The 20,460-nt window shown below is 41.0% G+C and overlaps 1 protein-coding gene across 1 annotated transcript in view; it reads left to right on the plus strand.

The window, feature by feature from the left end:
• Positions 1–20,460, plus strand: part of igsf11 (immunoglobulin superfamily member 11) — a 108,636-nt gene that overhangs the window by 81,513 nt on the left and 6,663 nt on the right. The window contains exons 3-6 of the mRNA XM_069147559.1: positions 6,316–6,479; positions 16,106–16,313; positions 16,802–16,957; positions 18,738–18,860. Of these exons, the coding sequence (XP_069003660.1) occupies positions 6,316–6,479; positions 16,106–16,313; positions 16,802–16,957; positions 18,738–18,860 (651 nt within the window). The remainder of the gene's footprint in view (positions 1–6,315; positions 6,480–16,105; positions 16,314–16,801; positions 16,958–18,737; positions 18,861–20,460) is intronic.

Raw genomic sequence — 20,460 nt, forward strand, 5'->3', positions numbered from 1 at the left:
CATCAAAGTGAACACAATGTTGCTGAAGCAGTGTACACTTATTAAATCCACTTTCAGGGTGATTGTGAGGTGGTTTGTGACTTCATGTTGTACCTCTGCATTGCTTTGAGCTTAGTGCTTGATGATTTCCATCGAGCAGCTGGGTACACAATTATACCACCTGAGTTTCACACAAATGTCTTCGCTCGCTTGTTGGTTTGCCCTGGTGCCTCGCAGGCAGTTGCAACAACGCGGGCTCTGCTAACTACACGATACACAGACCATCATGAAGCCCCTGGGTCTTCTGCAAGAGAACGGGACAACGAGCTTAGTTTTTGTGTGGGCACAGGTGTCAGTGCACATGAAGCCACGTGTAGCTGTGCTCATGACTGTAATTAATTTTACAGTTTTATATATATATATTTATATAGATAGATATAGATATAGATATAGATATAGATATAGATAGATATATATAGAGAGAGATTTTTTTTGTTTTTTTTGCCCCTTGCCATGGATTCACGTCAAGTGTGGGACTAAAGCAATCCAAGCAATAGCGTTTGAATCCAAAGAGAAATTCTAAAAGGATGCAGATTGAACATGAAATGTGATCAGAGCTGCCAACTGTCACGCCTGAAGCAGGAGATACATGATTTGATGCTCGATCTCTCATCGTTTTCCTTTATTCTTTTTCTCTCACTTCTTAAGAGGTCTCACATTCTGAGAAAATGCAGCTGACAAAAGGTGCTATAATGCATCACACTTGAAGACTCTTATGCTTTTTAATATTTGTTTCTCGTTTAACCCGATAAAGCCTGACACATCAAATAATTGCTTCTTTTTTTTTTTAAATAGAAGTGTTCATTGCACATTCATACAAAATACAAAACTTTTTTTTTAAAGAATTTGCATTTTTATTGTTTTATTTATGCCAATTTATTGACCACAGTAATGCTTATCTTAGAAAGACAAACCAATGTTTCTCATTGGCTTTAGAACATTTAGAAACATGTAAGTTGAGTTGGTTTTGTTCTTACCAAACAGGAAGTGGGGTAGAGTGGGGTTTTACATCTGGTTCTATAAAAGATGATGGTTTGGCACACTGGATTTTGCCCTTTTCCTGCAAACAACACGACACATTCATCTATCTAGTCTTCCTCATCACTACTGTTTGAGCTTGTGCAAAAAGCCTTACATTAGAAGCCCATTTGTCCTCATCATTATTATATTCCCCTAAAGGCTCAATGTCACTTGAATTGGCAACCATCCTGGTGATACATTTAAAACTGCACTTTTTTTGTGTATTTAACAGTGTGGTAGGTATAATGCAAAATCATGAAATTCAAGACAATAACAATTAAGGGATTTACAGATAAATTACCATAAATACCTGCTGTACCACATTTGATACACACATTTTCAAACACAATTATATGAATATACTGTCATAAGTTGCCTCAATTCAGTAGATAATCATATTGAAATATTAGTAACAATATAAATGTTACTCTCATTACAACTTTTTCTAAACTAGCAAACAATTCCCTGCCAAAAACGTTTGAGTCACCACCATAGACTGTATATAAAGGTGGACGTAGCTTCCAGATCTGAAAAATGAGGCCGATGTGGAAGCACCGTAAACTACAATACCACTAAATGCTACAAGGGGTTGGCTCCAAAAAGCGTCATGGTTCCTATTAGTTTTGTGGTTCCTATTAGTTTTATTTCCCTGTTACGTATGTATTAAAGTGTGGCCTGTTGTCTTTCTTTAGTCACATCTTTGCACCATCATCAATCATCCCACTTAAACAGGTGTGTGTGTGTGTGTGTGTGTGTGTGTGTGTGTGTGTGTGTGTGTGTGGTTGTGCGTCTGTCTCTGTGTGTGTGTCCCAGCCCGCCCAGTGAAGCTGTGCCAGAGGCTCATCACATCACAGCATCAGGGGCATCTGTTTGAAACTGAAATAAAAGTAAAGCCGATGAATAAAAGAGCCACATGAATAAAAACACAGGATGCAAATGACTTGCCAAGCAGCGACCGTGTGTGTGTCAGCGTGCACGGCGCTGTGTGTGAGAGAGTGAGTGTTTGAATGAGTGAGAGAGTGGAAGCGTTGTATTCTCCCTGCATTTGTTTTCCATCCCATCACGGGTCCCACCTTAGCTTGAGTGACTGAGTAAGCACACACACACACACACACACACACACACACACACACACACACACACACACACACACACACACACACACACACACACACACACACAGAGAGAGAGAGCCTGCTCTCTGAGGTGTATGCTTTTCTCATGCATTAATCAACAGCAGTTTTGACACTTGGATCCCGAATGAGGAGGGAGAGCTGTTTTAACGGAGCCATGCTGTTGGTTCCCTCCTTCACTCCACGAGTACCGCTAGCGCTGCCTCGGGTGACTTTATCAATTAGGCCTCTCTGGAAACAGCAGCATTCTTTCTGCTTTCTGCCATCTTCCCCACTTCACTCTTCCCCTTTTCTTTCTTTCTCCTGATTTATTCTTTCTCTCCGTACCACCCCTATCTGACTCACATCCCTCCCTTCCCATGGTGCATCCTTCTCTGGTGTGTTTCTCTTCCCCTTTGTCTTGTTACTCCTCAGACACTCTTTGCCCACCCGTCTTGTTCCCCTTGTCTCATCCTCATCTTCACTCTGGCCTCCCATATTCATTTTCTATTGTTTCGTCCTTTTATTACAAAAATAAGAAACATCTTCCAAACGATGAACAGCAAATCACTTGCCACTAGTACATGAATAATTGTCAACAGCTCAAAGTACTATTCATGAATATGGCATCACAAGTGAAAAAACAATGGTAAAAAATAGGATTCAAAAGTCAAATGAATTATTTCATGTTTTTTTGTCTTTGCACTTACAGTTTTTAAATTTTTGTTATTTTTTTTATTGACAAAAACAAGATGAAAAACCCAACTGGAGATGACAAGTTACTGTTTACTGTTTATTGAGGTTTCCACTAAGCATTTCTCAGTCCTTTCTGGGCTTATTTATGGCTCATCATCCAATCAGAGCCCGGCACTGCCAGTCACATTATCTTGACAATGATCCCCAAACCACCAGGAAACTCCTGTTAAGTGGGCAGCTGACAAAACTGAATCAATACGACTTGACTAAATTATCCAAAAGTTGTAGTAAAACAGCAAGACGCCTAATAAAGACAACAGTGCAGCACTCCTCTATCACAGATATGTACATAACCGTTGGCAGTGGACGGTCAGCATCAGAAATTAGCATAGTTTTTGCTGTTTCCCGTCAGTCATCGGTCAGTCAGCTGACCGATGCCGTGGGGCAGCTCGAGGCCAGAAGTGAGAGGAGGAGGAGGAGGAGGAAGAGGAGGGAACAAGATGTTTGTCGACAGTAAAAAAAATTGAAAGGCTTAGATGGTAAATCCAAGAAGATGGACGGCTCATTTACATCACACCTACAGTATGCACATCAGCCAGGAGACACGAAGACGGCTCAAGAACTCTGTGCTTTTCCCAGCCATGAGTGCGTTACAACGTCTGCATCGAAACCAGTCTGTCTTTAATAGGATTTCCTCAAATCAGTTTGTTTTTTATTGTTGTCTCCCAGTGGTTAGAAAACATATTTGTTTGCAGACACACTGGCTCCAAGTTGTAATGTCACTACATCATTTTGTACATCTCACTACTGTACTGCTGGCTTTTTTAAAATTTTTATGTGGGTGGCCATGTTTGACAATGAGTGTGTCACCATTCATCCCTTACATATCGAAACCCTCGACAGGATATATTCTGGAAGGCCGGCTGTCTACAGGACATGCTTCATGAGTCAAGCTGAAGAGCTGGCATTAAACCTTCGGCAGGAGTGTGTGCAATAATGAGGCAATGCCAAGCAATGCCGCAGTTCCCATCTCTGTTTCTTAAAAGTGTCCCAAAAGGGCTACCATACGTGTCGCCAGTGACATCCACTGATGAGTGTGAGTGTGTGGTGGCTGTGTCGTGTGTGTGTCTAGGTGTCGAGAGGGCACGGTGCATGTTCTGTACAGTATGTGTGCATATGTTCGCTGGCGTGTGTGGGTGTGTGTGTGTGTGTGGGTGTGGGTGTGTGTATGTGTGTGTGTGGGTGTGGGTGTGTGTGGGTGTGGGTGTGTGCACGCTTGTTTGTAGTTGTGAGTGTGTGTGCTGTTCTTTGGTCGTGGGAGCTTACAGGCTCTGTGCGCAGAGGTTCTCTAATCCAGTGTTTTGAAATGAGCCCTCCAGCTGTTGTGGGCTTGAGAGACTGCTGCCTTTGGAGGAGGCTTCGATAAGATGCTCCTTCTATCTTCATCCCTGTAGGACCTTTCTTTCTTTCTTTCTTTCTTTCTTTCTTTCTTTCTTTCTTTCTTTCTTTCTTTCTTTCTTTCTTTCTTTCTTTCTTTCTTTCTTTCTTTCTTTCTTTCTTTCTTTCTTTCTTTCTTTCTTTCTTTCTTTCTTTCTTTCATTCTTTCTTTCTTTTTCCTCCTGTACTTCCAGTCTTCCTCTGCTTTCCATCGAAGTCTAGCACATTTCATACCTGTGTGACCATTGAGAAAACACAGTTGCACTGATCTCGGGTCGCCACTTCAATCGTGCATTCTGTTGAGGTCTTAACCCCGTGTATGAATTTATTCCTCCGTGCTGTTAATCCTTCAATAAGAACATAGATTGATTCTGTGCAGGAAGTGAACACAATGTTGACAGAGGACAGAAGAAGATCAGATTAGAGTGGTGACCTAAGAGTTTCTTATTCATTGTATTTATAATAGTGGACTCAGATTGTAGAAGTCATAAGAAGTAATGGAAGCTCATTAGCTGCATTGTGATGTACACAATGAGGAGGCCATGCTTCTTGACGTATAGTGTTTTTATTTAAACACTCCAGTTAAGGTAAGCAATCATGCTTCTATATTATACATGTTGACACTTCACTGGAATATAATGCGTCTAAGCAAAATTGCTTACATAATTTCTGGGTATATCTCTTATAAACCATAACTGAGCGGAGCAGTTTGAGTGCTGCCTATCTCCCCTGGCCCAGCAGTGAGCCTGCAGGTGTCTGCCAGCTGAAGGAAAGCGTAGGAAGTCCAGCAGGTTTCGGACAGAGAGGCAAGAAGCAACAGACAGTCTGTCAGCGAGAGACGGTAATATTCAAAACCTGAATTTGGCTTAAAGCCTGGAAAATATCTCAGAATACCTATAACATAGTAGGAGATATTTTGTTGTTTGTTATTTTGATTCCTGACTACAAACAAATGACATTCTGGTGGTTTCTACTCTTGATTTATGGCCAGATCATCATCTTACATTATCACTAACGAGGACGATTCACAGGACATGATCAATTATCCGTAATCATATCAGTGCATCATCCTCCTCACCATGTTCAGATAAGATTACTTCCCATTGGGGTTTTTGGACATGGATACATGCTTGCGGGGGAGATCTAACTTAATTTCAGCCCTAATGTCTTTAGCTGGTCTAGAAATAGGATGCAGCATGTACATATCTGTCTCCATGGGTCTGTTGTGGCTGACAGCTGAGTCCAGAGGAGGAAGGCAGCTTCTTAGTTCCTCTTTCTGCGAGGATGGACCTTTTGTTGCACAGGAAAACAAACCAGCATGGTTGTTTAGTGAGTTGCATGCCCACAGGAAACAGCAAATAGAATCCAAAATAACCCATCACTATCCCCACTTGTCACGTTCATTTAGTATGTATTGATACGGGCCTGTTCTAATGAAGCAGGGAGCAAGTTCTGTTTTTTTTTTATTTTTTTAATTTTAGGAAATGAATAAATATCTCAAGAGACAGCCTATCGTGTTTTCCCATTTAACTATTACATATTTCATGTGATCCTTCACAGTGTGGTCTAGATGTTTGTTTAGTTGCTGAGAGAATTTCAAAAGAGGAGCTCAACTCTTCAGTGATCATGTTTGTTTTGCTGTAACGAATGCGCCGAGAGATTTAACATGAGTTTTTACTTTTTAAGATATTTAACATGCGTGCACATGGCAGAGGTTTTGCTCTGTATTTTGTTGTATCGCCTCTCTGTCTCTGCATTCAGTAAAGGAAAGTGCTCCTTTATTAGTGATACGGGTGATCAAATAGCCTACAGGAAGACTTTGAAGATGTCACGTTTCTCTCAAAGATTTAAAAGGGAGATTGCTCAACATGCATCTGTTGGGACTTCCTGAGAATTCCTACATGTATACTTCTGCTCTGCTCTTTATTCTCCTGCTTTATTTGTTGACACCTTGTATGTGGTTTTCTTTTGCGAGTCAAGATACTAATCACTGGCCTCTCTCCTCTTGCAGTGTGTGTGCGGGCCCTGGATGTGACAGTGTCCCAGAGCAGCATCCAGGTGGCCCGTGGCCAAGCAGCCATCCTGCCCTGCTCCTTTACCACCAGCGCTGCCCTCAACAACCTCAACATCATCTGGATGGTGATACCGCTGTCCAATGCTAACCAGCCAGAACAGGTATGAATCCCAGACATCCATTCACTGACAAAAGGTCCTTAACAGCAACGATTAAAGGGGTATTATAACATGTAGACTGGATATTTGGACCCAGCAGACAGAATTCTGCAACCAATAAGATTATTCCCAGCCCCTTAATTACAGTACTCAAACACAGTCAGGGCATCTGTGCACTGTTTAGACATGTACAGAAATGTATGCTTCTGAAATGCACCTAACTCATTTTCTAATGCAATACTACTATATGTGCGTCCTGTGGATGGCCGTGCTGTTTTCCTGCACCAACCTTACAGTCAAAGCAGGTACACAAGACTTGGTGTGTTTTAAGGTGTGCTCAGATACAGCGCAAAGAGAATTACAGAGGCACTAATGCATAGTGTATGGAATGATGCAAACAGAGGCGAAGATGCCAAACGTCAAGTGGCCCTAAATTTAGATGCCATTTGCTTGAGTTGTAAATGTTTCAACTTGATGCATTTGCATGATGCAATCACAGAGCATGGCAGGAACCTCCAGTACGACTCATGGTGATGATGATGATTATGTTGCATCCCAGTGTTAAGCTGCTATACCTGTACATGGAGCCTGTCACAAATGTGCATTTCTGCAAAAAACCTACACAAACTGTACAGTTTGAGCAGACACAGAAACATAACATTTCTCTTTTCGGTGCATCTGGACGCACCTTTAGGATATTAGGTATGTAAATGATAGAGATTACCATAGAATGTAGTTGTGAGTTTAAGGGTGTTCATAGTTTTTATTATGTTGTCACTTCCCAAGTTGTGTAGCCTGCAGGGCAGCAGTCAGTCTCCCCAGGAAGTCGAGATCTAGCAATAATTAACGCAAATTCAAGCAATCTCTGCAATATTTGTAGGAGCTTGCAGTTTTGCAAAATTCCTGAAGTTTGTCCACAAAACATTTCATCAACAGAAGCTCTGTTGAAAGTATTACAGCATAAAATTATCTTTCTGAACAAAACTCGCTTTATTAACAAAATTAACTGCTTATTTACAATCAGCATGACTCTGCATGCTTTTATTATGACAGCAGATTTTGCCTTTGTGTTCTATTTTACAGTCACAGACTGTCTGTTCTGTAAAGCTATGTCACTTTGATGGGTTTTTGTGTAACTTTGAGCCCCGTGGTTCTCTAAGTTCAACAAATAAATACAAAAAGATAAGAACTCAAATATTTCTGATGTGCAGCATGCATATTATCAAAAGAAGGGAATACGTATGACGCTTATCAGGTACTTGTTTAAAAGACTTTTTTTTTTCCCTCAACTTGCCATGATTTCAAATTTCCACAATTTTACACCAAAACACTTACTTAGAACTCCACAAATTACACCACAATTCTCTAGAAAATCCACTGCAAAATCAAATATATTTGATCGCAACATTCACAAAACCACTCCTCGAAATCCTGGAGGGACTGAACAATGTAACACAGCACTTTTCTACCTTTAAAAAAACGTATCAACTGCACGGCCAGGAGCATCTTGAAGCTCTTTTTTTTTTTTTTACCGTTGTGAGTTTTTTGAAACACTGGCAGCAGATTAATTTGCATACAAATAAAAATACTCTATGATTTTAAGTTTGTTCTATTATTAATTTTGATTCTCCAGCCTCTCTGTTGGTGGCCTTCCACTCTTCATTTTTTTTTCTCACCTTCCTTCTCTTCCTCTATCACTCGCCCTTCCTCCCCACCCCTCTTGCGGGACTTCTGTGATTCCATTTGAGTTGTTTAACATGCAGCTGCGGGCCGTACAAGCTCACCTGCCTCCCTTCACTTTGAACCCCGGCGCTGGTCGGCCGTCCAAATAATACAATTATCTTCTGCACTAATTAACTCACGCCCACGACAGGCTCTATATCGCAGCTGTTCTCACCACACACACACACACACACACACACACACACACACAAAACACACACACACACACACACACACACACACACACACACACACACACACACACTGGTATACACAAATACACACACGGCAAACTGTCATTGGACAGGCTGCTGGTCCAAATGCAGTGCAGATCCACATGCATACGTGTAGGGTTTTATATACAGTATATTTACTGACTTCACACATGCCCGCATAGTTCACAGAAAAAGTGTGAATCCCGACATCTACGCATCCACACATCCAGAAATACACACATCGCAGTGTAACTCTCGCCTGCACACCTGTGGATGAAGGCTTACACTGTGGTCCTCAAATACACGCACACGCACGCACGCACGCACGCGCACACACACACACACACACACACACGCACACACAAAGAAACCAAAAAAACAACTGTGAACACAAACACTTATAAGCACTTGTTCACGGATGAATGCAACTGACTTTTAGATGTCAGGCAAGTGATGATGGGAGCTGAAATATGTAGAAAGCTGCATCACATCCACTGTGTTCTCATGACTTACCTTCACACTGAATTGAATGACGTCTATACATTAAGTTCTTATATACCTGGGATCACTGGGTGCAACCATGATACACACACAACATGGTCGCAAACAGCACACATCGGCACACCATCTACGCATTCTCCCACATAAGAAAGAAAGAAATGCTGTGGTAACTACACTTCCGCCATGAGGTTGTGTGCGTGAAATTGGTGAGCTATCTCAAAAATGTGCGCTGAACTAATGTGCTGTGTGGAGCGACATAACGAGTGCAAGGTCATTTTAGTGGGAGAGGGTGTCATATATGATTACAGTTGATGCTAAAAGCCATTAAGAATGACTGAACAGAACTCTGTACACTTGCACAACCTGCGTTCGCACTTTAGCGAGCGCACTCGGACCACTCAGATATCTCTCTGCTCAAATTCGACTGCCGTCTTCTGAATTGATGCGCAGTTAGAGGACGATACCGCGATATTGTCAGCTTCTCTGACGGCATGAACAGGGCTGTTTGTTCCTCCGCACCTTTATCCTGTTTCCCGAGTGTTTTATCGTCATGTTGCTGAAGGCTTTAATCGCTGCCCTACGCAGCCTTAAGCCTGTATGGTTGACTCCACATTATATAGAATGGAACTCAATGAGTCAAGTATGAGCTTCATATATTTTTATGATTGGAGGAAGTGGAACAGCCTGTTAGATCTCTGAAGCAATTGGTGATAAGGACAGATAGAGTATTTGCATTTTGGCTAAAAAGTAATGCATAACAAATAATTCCATTATAATACATTAATTTTTTTTTTTTTTTATATAGGAACAATGCATCAAATGACTTTGTGTAATGAGAAAGATAATGATATTTCTTGGCTCTCTGGTTCCCCTCGGCTCTGAAGCATCATAGCCTCGTAGCAGTTGATTGTTATGATTTTACAACTTAACTTTTTTGGTCCACTTTAAATGTTTTTTTTGTTGTTCTTTTTGGTGACAGCAGGAAGCTATTTTCAGCTAAAAACAAGAGTTATGAAAATCCACTGTATGATGCCTGCGGAGCAGACAGACCGATTAGCTAAAACCTTTTGGAGCTAAAGAGACAGATATTTAATCTCAGGAGTAAGTGGACACAAAAAACAGAGAGAATACTGTGCGTGCACGATCCCCAAAAATAATGTTACAAAGTCAAATCAAAAGGTGGTGACATCAGCGTGACATTTAGATTTAGTTTCTGCTGCTTGCATGTGGTTAATGGTCAGTGGTTAATGAAGAAGATAATATAGTATAAATCAATCATACTGAGCCCTCTTCAACTTCTCTTCTATTCGTTGGTGTATAGATAGTAAAGATATTCTCTCTGCGTTAGCCAAGCACCTCCAAGACAGTGAAAAGGAGTCACTGCATCTGTTTTTGTTTGACTTTTAGGCACTTCTGTGTTATAAAAGGAAAAGATAGGCTAATTTATCCACCTGCTAGCTGTAGTTTCATATTTGACAGAAACATTTTATACTGTATGATGTTTCATGTGACTCTCGGCAATAAAACAAATAAACACAATGTCAGACTTGTTCTGTCCTGTCAGCATTAATCAGGACATTTTGAAACTTTCCAATATTTTGTTCAGTGTAATTACAACTCGGATGTTGAACATGAACACGTAATTCACGTAACAGGCATGACTCCTGTTACAGCTCCGTCTCCTTTAGTCGCCTTATTGTGATAAAAAGGCGCAAGAAAGGTTTCTATAATGCTATTTTTTTATGAAGCCTCCACAGTTGAATTATCAATATAATCCAATATAAAATGTATTCTTTTGACTTTTGCAATACTCAAAGAATGATTAGCAGTTAACCCTGAAGTGTCTGCGATCACCAAAATCCTGTTTGTTTACTTTAATTACAGATTACAACATGTTGGCATGTAACTCAGAGGAGTGTACCTGCGTGTTTGGATGTGTGTATGTGTGTAGTGTGCATGTTCATGAGTTGTTTCCTGTGTGTGTAATCTGTCCATCATGCTGTTGTTGTGATCAAATCTCCTGACCTCTTTCCTGTAGGCCGTGAGGTGTGAAATAATCCAGATAAACACACACACTCGCAGCGAGAAAATGTTTTTTGTTCCTGAGTTATTGTTTATCCTCTTTAGACTCTTTGCTAGGTATTGATGTTATTTATTCTCCAATAAAAACTCCAGGTTCACTCGCCTCCTCCACCACCTGTGAAACTTAATTCCTGAAACCGATTTTGTAGTTGCAATCATCAAAATAACTCGTGTATCAAAAGTTAAATCCATCAATTCAGAAACCTGCCTTCAGTGTGATGATCCTGTCAGTTTAATATTATCAGTCTGGCCAAAAATTCGTCAAAATTCAATTCCAGTTAATCTACTATTCTCTTCTTACTTGTGGAAGTTGATGAGAGAAAGTTGTAAATTAAGTTTTATCTCCCCAGGACTGATGGAAACGTTTCCGCTGTGTCATTTTCTAAAATATTTTCTATCTGGAAAAACTGTTTCATCACTTCCTGGAAAGGAAACTGTTTGTGATTTTTTTTTTTTAAATAGTAGAAATTGTTCAGCTCCAGTGAAATGAACCTCTGGTGAAATTGGGGTCACAGAGGCTCTGTGGTGCAGAAATGATGTTAATCTGTAATTGAGAACATCTGTCATCATATTTTGGATGATCACATTGATCCTTATCTGAACCCAACAATCTGCCAGTGGATGGCTCACATAGATGCTGCATTCACATGCCCTCAAAGTGTGACCCTTTTCTCCTGGTTGCCCCCCTTCAATACCGCCTCAACAATTTTGTCTGTACACGACAGATGACATGAACAAGGACTCATTTCAGTCAGAACTGGCCCGTTGTATGTCTGAGACTTGAACTCCTACCCGTGGAAAGAATGAAGGGATGTGATGGTATGCAGCCGTGGTTCGTATGCGCTGCTGCAACGCACTCTCTCATATACAATAATCTGATACTTTTTATTGATCAGCTCACAGGAGCTCTATTTTTTTCATTTACGGAAATATCGGTATGCAGAGTCAGCGACAGGATATCATTATTCTCACAAGTAGAGTTTCAAGTATCTTTCTTAAGGACAGTTCAGCCAAAAATCCTTCTTTTTATAGGGACTGGAACCTCAATAAAGAGCTCAGATCACTTGCTCACCCTGAGCACTCTCGTTCCACATCGCTCATTCCCTTCGTGACTTGGTATATGAGTTTAATACTGCACATAGCTCAGTCCCCAAACATAAGTGGGGTGAGTCGCCTGAAAAATTCCAACGAAGGGTAACTTCATCACTTTTGCTTAAAACAATCAAGCTGAGCAGTTCCACTTTGTCAACTCTTCAGTTAGACAGGGATTCTGTCTGTGCAGCTCAAAGATTGCACTTTGCACCTGTTGTGTTTTTCTTTTCTACTTTCCTCAGCCCAGTAAGCACAGCAGTGCACATTCCTCAGTTTCTTCACTAGTGTGGTCATGGAAACTCTGATTATCTTGAACTGGAATATATTACCTTTTTAAGGATGGAGCTTGATCATCTCCATTGGTGTATTAGAGCTGACCTTGATTATCAAGACCAGTGTCTCCTGACCCACTTGTACACACATACTAGTGTGTACCAGTGTGGGGGGTCATCAGAGACCTGAGGCATGTAAAAAACACGCATAGATTTCAGTGTTGGTGTCCAAATTTTAATTTATTTTTTCTTCCTTTTTTTCCCCACCGCTGACTCCTATTCAAACCCCAGCCAACCCCAATACATTTAATTTCTCTCAGAATTTCCTCCACTGAGGTTTCTTCAATTTTTTTTGTCTCGTTTTCTTTTTTTGTCAAGGACAATCACATGTTCCCTGGACATCACTGTAAATGTGCCACTGTTCAGTCCCTCGAGGAAACTGCGATGTTGCAATCACAATATTTAAAGCAAATTCATTTCAATTTTGCAATATCCCAGCAATTTTTCCGCTAAAAATGTCACCAGCTGAAGCTCTGCTAAAATTATTACAGCATATCAATACTTTCCAAACAAAACTCGCTTTATTAAGAAAAGCAACTCCTCATTCAGAATCATCAGTATGGCTCTGCTACCTTTCATCAGCAAAACAAACTCTGTCCTTGCTTATTGAAAACTGGAGCAAGCGGAAAAAATGGAAGTGACGGAGTTTGTTGGAAATGTGATCTTATTATTTGAATGAGGAATATAGTATGTTGAACTTCAAGAGACTGCACTTTGTTTTTGTGCATTCAGTCTGTGTTGAGTTAATATTAATTAAACTGCATCTAAAGCTCTTATTTTTACAGCAGATGCAGCCTAATTGTATTCTATATATTCACTGACAGATTATCTGTTCTGTAAAGGTAAGTCAATTTTATGAATTTTTTGTAACTTTAAGCCTCGTGGGCCTCGAAGTTTACAAAATAAATACATAAAATATTTGCACTAAAATAGAACTGTGATGTGCAGCATGATTATTACCAAATAAAGTGTAAAAAATTTTTTTTTTTTTTAAAAATCACGTTTTCCTAAAATCTTTTCTAATTTCCACAATTTTCCCAGAAAAAAAAATCACAAACTTTACAAATTTCATCACAATTTTTGAGAAAAGCAGCCACAAAAAGCAGCCACAAAATCAATCATTTTTGATCCCAATGATCGCAAAAAACTCCACGAGTGACTGATTGTGAACCAGACATTTTGACACAGCCAACATTGAGACTCTGCAAGTAAAACATGCCTTTGAAACCAGTTGTTTGTTGTTGTAGTGTCATTAAATGCACCACAGAGTAATCTAATTACCTATACACTTACTGTATGGCTGTAAAATGTATGTAGGTGCAGTATGTGCTATAAGCAGTTCATGGGATAAATCAGTTAAAGCCAGCAGTAAGAAGAGATCTGAAATGAATCTGGTCCCATATTGTTCAGAACACGCCTCAGAGGATAGAAAGAGATAACAGTAGCAGCTTACAGTCAGTAAATTGAAGGGAGGCTGCGGGGGTTTAGAGATTTATTTAGGCTTTATTGAGACGATGGCAGTAGCCTATCCCTTGCATCCGGGGCCAAGAGGGCCCTTCAGGGTCAGTCAGAAGTGGGATATGATCACGAAACTGGCACAGCAACCGAAAATACCTGCAGGTTTACTATGAGCATGCACTTGTGACTCACGCTCACAGGGTGAAATCGAAGAGCGAGAGAAGACTAGTGGAATGTGCGCGAATGTTTGGACCGTATCGGTGTGTCGGTTTTGAGGAGAGAAAGGATGTAACAGAGGTTTACCACTGGGCCAGCAGTGGGACGTCCAGCTAGTCCAGCTAGAGTTCTTAGGGATGGCCGCCATCTGAGCGCCAGCCATGACCTCTTTTCTGTCTGTGCATAGGCACAAAGCCAACCAGGTCACACGAGGGGATGAGGTGATTTATACATACACAGATATGGATGGATCATCGCAGTGGACAGACGCACATAGTTGAGAAATCGGTCAGTCGCGGCACGTTTAAAGCAGGAAATGCCCACTTGCATATCCTCACAGGAGCTTGACAATGCACGGCAGAGACAGGTCGAAGCGCAAGCAGAATGTCGTGTGTGAGGCCGATTGATTGGATCACTTTCACTGAGCATGCAGATTATACCGTTAGGTCATCAGGAGTGTAGAGCCTGGTGAGACCAGAGCCGTATGTTAGACGGGGACACAGAGACGGAGACAGACAGACCAAAACCTGTACGAAGATACAAAAGAGTGGGCAGACAAAACCTAAGCGAGACCACACCGTTGTGATACCAATGGAAAGTTACTGTGGCAGAACAATCCCAGACACTTGCACTCACACATGCACACGCAACCCAGAACTGATACACTCCTCGTGAGTAAATAAAACACACACACACACACACACACTTACACATGCAGAGGAGATGCAGTTGCAGCTCTCATCACAGCTGAGGAGCTGCCTATTCATCTGCACATAAGAGGACAAAGCGAGCGCACTGCACTCAGGAAATTACAGCCACGCAATTTACAATCGTTAAGAAACGGTGGAGGACACAGTCACATACACACTGCTGCACTTTCGTCAGAACTATTGCTGTCATGCGTACACACACACACACACACACACGCGCACACAAGAACACACTGGTGCTAGTTGTTTCCATGCCTGGGTCTTTGAACAGTTCAATGAGGACTCTTTTCAGCAAAGTGAATAGCCCCACTGATTCCCCTTCGTATTTTCTGTGTGTGTATGTGTGTGACCGTGTGTGAGCTGGCGCGTGTGTGAGTGCCAGACTTGTGTGCAGATACCATGTGTTTGTGTGTGTCCTTCATCTTTTGTGTGGGCCCAGCTGAGGGGTGAGAGCTGTTTTGCATGTGGCTCGGCCTCACAAACGAGCTGTTGAGCCCAAGTTTTCAGCCTGAGGGAACCTTTTAAACAAGCAGATTCTTCACTGTCCTTTAATTTGGACCTGACATGGAATTACCTCAACCTGAAGGCGTGAATTCATCGGCTCAAGTGTGTTGTAACTGCAATTCCCCTCCGAGGACACCGATGTAAAGATAAAAGGGCTCGGCTTGGCTTTAATTTCTCGCTGGATTTGATCCCCTGTGCGAATGACCGCCTGCTTTTCTGCTCTTGGATTCATCAGATTGCAGTTTATATGTTTCCAAGTTAAAATGTTTTCAATTATGCATACCATTTAGTGGATGCTTTTATCGGAAGAGCCTTACAGTACCATGAAAGCATACTTTTAGTGTGTGCTTTCTACCCACTAAGCTTTCTACCCACTTACAAATAAAAGGTTTTTTAGTTTGTCTGTCTGTTTGTTTGTTTCTCTCAGGGAAATAAAAGTCAGTTCATTCCATTACTTACTCCGTCCACTGTCTATTTTCAGCCTCTTTGTAGAAATAGGTCTCCCTCTAGTGAAAGAGGTGTGAAACAGGCCTCTAAAAGCAACGTCCAGGACACAAATTCATGTATCTGAATGGCAGTAAAGTATTTGTATATTTATTTATCTTTATGTACAAACATTTTTTCTCATTGTTTATTATATTTCTTTATTTCTCTTTTTCCCCCCCTGCACATTTTTTCCTTGACATTTTGTCACCAATATTTCTCTGCCTTCCATCCTTGCTTACTCCCTTCTTCTTCAATCTCCTTCCTCTTTCAATCCCTCCTCCGCCCCCTCCCTGTGACATTTTCCGATGCAGGTGATAATTTACCAGGGCGGCCAGGTGTTCAGCCTCGCCAACCACCTCATCGGTCGGGTGGGTTTCGTGGCCACCATGCCAAGTACAAGTGCCTCCATCTTCATCAACAACACCCAGCTGTCCGACACTGGGACCTACCAGTGCCTGGTCAACAACCTCCCAGACAGAGGGGGGCGCAACATCGGCGTCATTGGGCTCACAGTGTTGGGTAACTTAGTGCATGTCGTTACAGAATATGTATTTTTAATTGTTTGAAAAAAATGTGAGAATATATATATCTTATATGAGAATACAGAAGGCCTGAAGCTTTACCTGTATCGTTACAACATACATACTGCTTGAGACCATGTGGATTTCCCTGTTTGCCTGAAATACATCTTAAGTTTCAATGAAGGTCAAAAGACGGTGTTTATTTCATGGTTTGTGAGAACTTCTACTTTTTAAAGGCAGCATTTTAGCTCTAAAGAAAGATAAACAACATTTTAATCAGAGTCATCCTCATGACAAGGTGGAAACTTATTTTTTCTGTCTGTCAGGGATCCTATACAGTAAGTAAGAAAATGCCTAACCTTTCCTTGAAAGCATCATTAAATCACTGCTTTTTCTGAATATGCAATTTATTCTGCAATTAGGAAAACATTTGATTTGCTTTGTAAAGTGGTTAACGCAACACCACCCACTCTCTCCATCTGCCAGTGCCCCCCTCGGTGCCAGCATGTCGAATCCAGGGCACGCTGGATGTAGGCAGTGACATCATGCTGTTCTGCAGCTCAGAGGAAGGTATTCCGACGCCGTCCTACTCCTGGGAGAAGCTCGACGCGCTGCCCAAGCTGCCGCACAACGCCATGCAAGGTATTACAAACAAGCTGGCCGTCGGAGTTCCCTTTTGCCCCACCTTCGCTGGTAAATCTCACACGCATAGCGTAGCTCAGACTCAGCACCACTCCCACCTTCACCGCCACATGTCATGTGCCAGGCCCGAACTACTGCCCGCCCAAAGGTTCCCCTCCTCTGATCCTGCTGAGGGGTGATGATGGATGGATGGATGGAGGGATGGATGGAGGGATGGATGGAGGGATACCTGTGGATTTATGAATGACTTTGTGTGTCAACAGAGTGTTTCTCTAAGTGAAGGTGGTTTTGTTTGTGTGGTGTTTTCTTGTTATGTTTCCCGTCTTCCCTCATGCTGAATACCAACTGCCAACATCCTGCCATTGTGAGAACTGGAATGGTGTAATCAGTGCGGTCACAATGCGCGTACCTTCTTCTGCCAAGCTGTGACTTTTTACATCCGTTCAGCTGCTGAGAATGACAAGAACAGGTGTACTTGGAGTTGCGTTTTGGTTTTCAGCATCAGAGAGTGCTGGTGTAGTGAACTCTCCTTTTTCTTTTCCAGATGTGCCCACTTCACAGTGAAATAATTTTCATTACCGGTCACTTTTCTCTGTCTGTACACTACTGGTCAGAAGAAGCCTCCTGCACACAGTTCATTTCAATTGCAGACAGCAGACTACCATGGCAGGAGAGCTAATATTTCTCATGTACAGACATGACCTCTAAGCCCTTGCAGAGAAATAAATGCAAATGTGCAGTGAGAGAATCATAATTGCAAATTCAGCTACAAAGGTGTATCACGTTTAGTTGAGGACATGTCAATTATCAGCATTTGGGAGATGCAAATTTTCATGTTTGGCAATCAGCCCTTTGAAATGATAACATCTGAAAGAGCTTCAAAGAGGCCACATTGTATTTCACATGAGTGGGATTAATAGAAAATAACAAAAAGTTAATCATGAAAATAAAAGTAAACAATAGCAGATATGACAGCTATCTCCTCCTGGTTAGTTTGCATATACGTGCAAGCAAGGCACATAGCTTTCCATGTCAATCACGACTCCAGCTACTTATAGATAGATAACAGATATTATATACATTTTACAAGATCTGTATAGCATGCAGATTGAATATAAAAAACATGTTTATCTTATATATACATACATACACATGATATTTTACATGTCTGACCTCCTAAAGGTAAATAAAGAAAAAAAGTGTACATGTTTTGTAAACATTTTTGAAGTTTGTTTTCTGCTGTTTGCATTTGATTCAGATTGAATTTGAGTCCTATAATTGTCAGTGTCACTGTGTGTTCAGTTTGACAGCTGTGACGTGTCACGTCACTGCTGAAAGAACAGGTAAAAGATCTGGCTGACTTCTTCAACACCTGAAATCTGAGGAAATGCAGAGGCCATGTGAATGACTCCAGTAGTGTACAGCTCTATGACTCTAATCTCACAACTCAACCCATTCATCATCTGTGAAAAAGAATCTGCAGCTATCCTGTTTTGTTGCACAGCATTTTTAAACACTTTGTATTAGGTGGTATATAGCACCCTCTGTTGGCAGGTAGTAGAAGTAGTTCAGTTAAACATATTGTCATACTGTGAACAAGTTTAGTATGAGAAAATGACCAACTTTTACATGTTGAGCTCAGTTTGATATATTGTAAATTACCTTTGATATGAAATATAATTATTATTTTGTTATACAGTGGATGTTGCTTCAACACTGGGTCCATGCATTCGTTTTTTTTAGCCACTTTAATTACTATGTGGCTGTGTGTGTTTTCCAGACCAGATGCAGGGCACGGTCACACTGAGAAACATCAGCACCAGCACCTCAGGACTCTACCAGTGTACCTCCAGCAACGCTATCGGCAAGAGCACATGTCTGCTCAACCTGCAGGTTGTAGCACGTAAGTAAAATTAAAACAGACTGCTGTATCAATGTAATAATGATGTATTATCATATACACGGAGGGTGACACATGGCAGTGTTTGCTGTCTCCAAGTCTCAGTCAATCTCTGACAGTATGGGAATACATTTAGGACTCTTTTGTTTGAGAGACACTTGTCAAATACAGCCATAAGCCGAAAAACAAACAAACCAACCGAACGACAAGAGCAGAACATCATGCACGTAGCACAAAGACCCACATCTGACACCGACAGAGAAGAAGACAAAGAGCTGACTCAGGTCACACAGGGTCAGACAGTTTGGATAGCTTGACAGGGATGACTGTAACGTGGACTTTTTTTTTTGTCATCTGTCAGCATGTGTCAGGCCAGCGTTCAGTATCAGAAATATACTGGCTGACTGCTGGGTCTGTCTGTCAGACACAACAGATGGTGTCAGTCAAGTAAATACGTGAAGTACCGACACGATGCAGATGTAAATGCTCAGGAAGGTTACTCAAGTTTATTTGAAGGAGAAAAGACAACATATTAACTTTTCTGTGTTGGTGTGTAAAACTTTAGTTTTAAACATGCAGGTTTCCTATTTTTAACATACAGTGATTGAATTAAAAACTGCGATATAGAAACAGTCAGTTTAGTGCATCAGCAGCTCATTTTTTTGGGCTAATTTTCCACTGTTTTGGAGGCCGCCCTGCCCCTCGTCGACAGGACGTTGGTTGACTTGGGAGGATTGTCAGCTGACCTGGCTCACTTGGGACTTCCAGGCTATAAAAGCTGACCTATGTGCTCTCCAACTTTCCCTTCCATCAGTCTGATGCACCTCCACAGCACACATGACACACTGCAGATATCACTGACGTCTAGACACTTTTATTTGTGGTGCTGACCTCAATTAACCTGTTTAATCCCAGTGGTCACGATTGTGACTGTATTTCTGGAAACTCTAAAAGTGTTGTTGTTGACTTTGGGAAAGAAATTAAAGTTTTAATATAATTTTTTTTTTAAACAAAGATGTTCTTGGTTGCAATTAGACTAAAATGTCACATGATCAGTTTACTTGCTGCTTTTATCTCTGAAAGAAGATAAAATAACAGAAGTAAAAAACTTTGATTAACAGATAGAACGATAGTATTTTGTGCATATTTGTTCAAATCTAATATGGTCCATGGAGTAAAACACATGCAGTCAAAAGGAAATAAATTGTGATAAAATTGGTGAATATATTAGATTTGTTTTAAGGAAATATCAGTTGTGGACTCTCTCCCACTACATGTTTATTTGGGGAATTAAACATACTAAATGTCACCTTTTAAATAGACGCCAATATTTATCGAACACTTGCGACAAAGTCCCGATATTGTATGTTAGAGTCATATTAGTTAAAAAAGAAAAGATTGGCTTACGTCTCTATAGTGTATATAACAAAATTAAACCTGCTTGAATTGCACATAATCTTGAACACAACATTTGAATCTACTTACGATATCACTTTTTTGTATTGTTTTCTCTAACATCCCCGGCCCTGTCCTCAGTTTACAGCAATCCTGGATAACTAAGACTGACTTTGAATTATTTGGCTGATATGTCAGACTCTCTTCC

This window comes from Embiotoca jacksoni, unplaced genomic scaffold, assembly GCF_022577435.1.
Source record: "Embiotoca jacksoni isolate LCO1_2020_lvr unplaced genomic scaffold, fEmbJac1.0.p SCAF_14, whole genome shotgun sequence".
NCBI classification, from domain to species: domain Eukaryota; kingdom Metazoa; phylum Chordata; class Actinopteri; family Embiotocidae; genus Embiotoca; species Embiotoca jacksoni.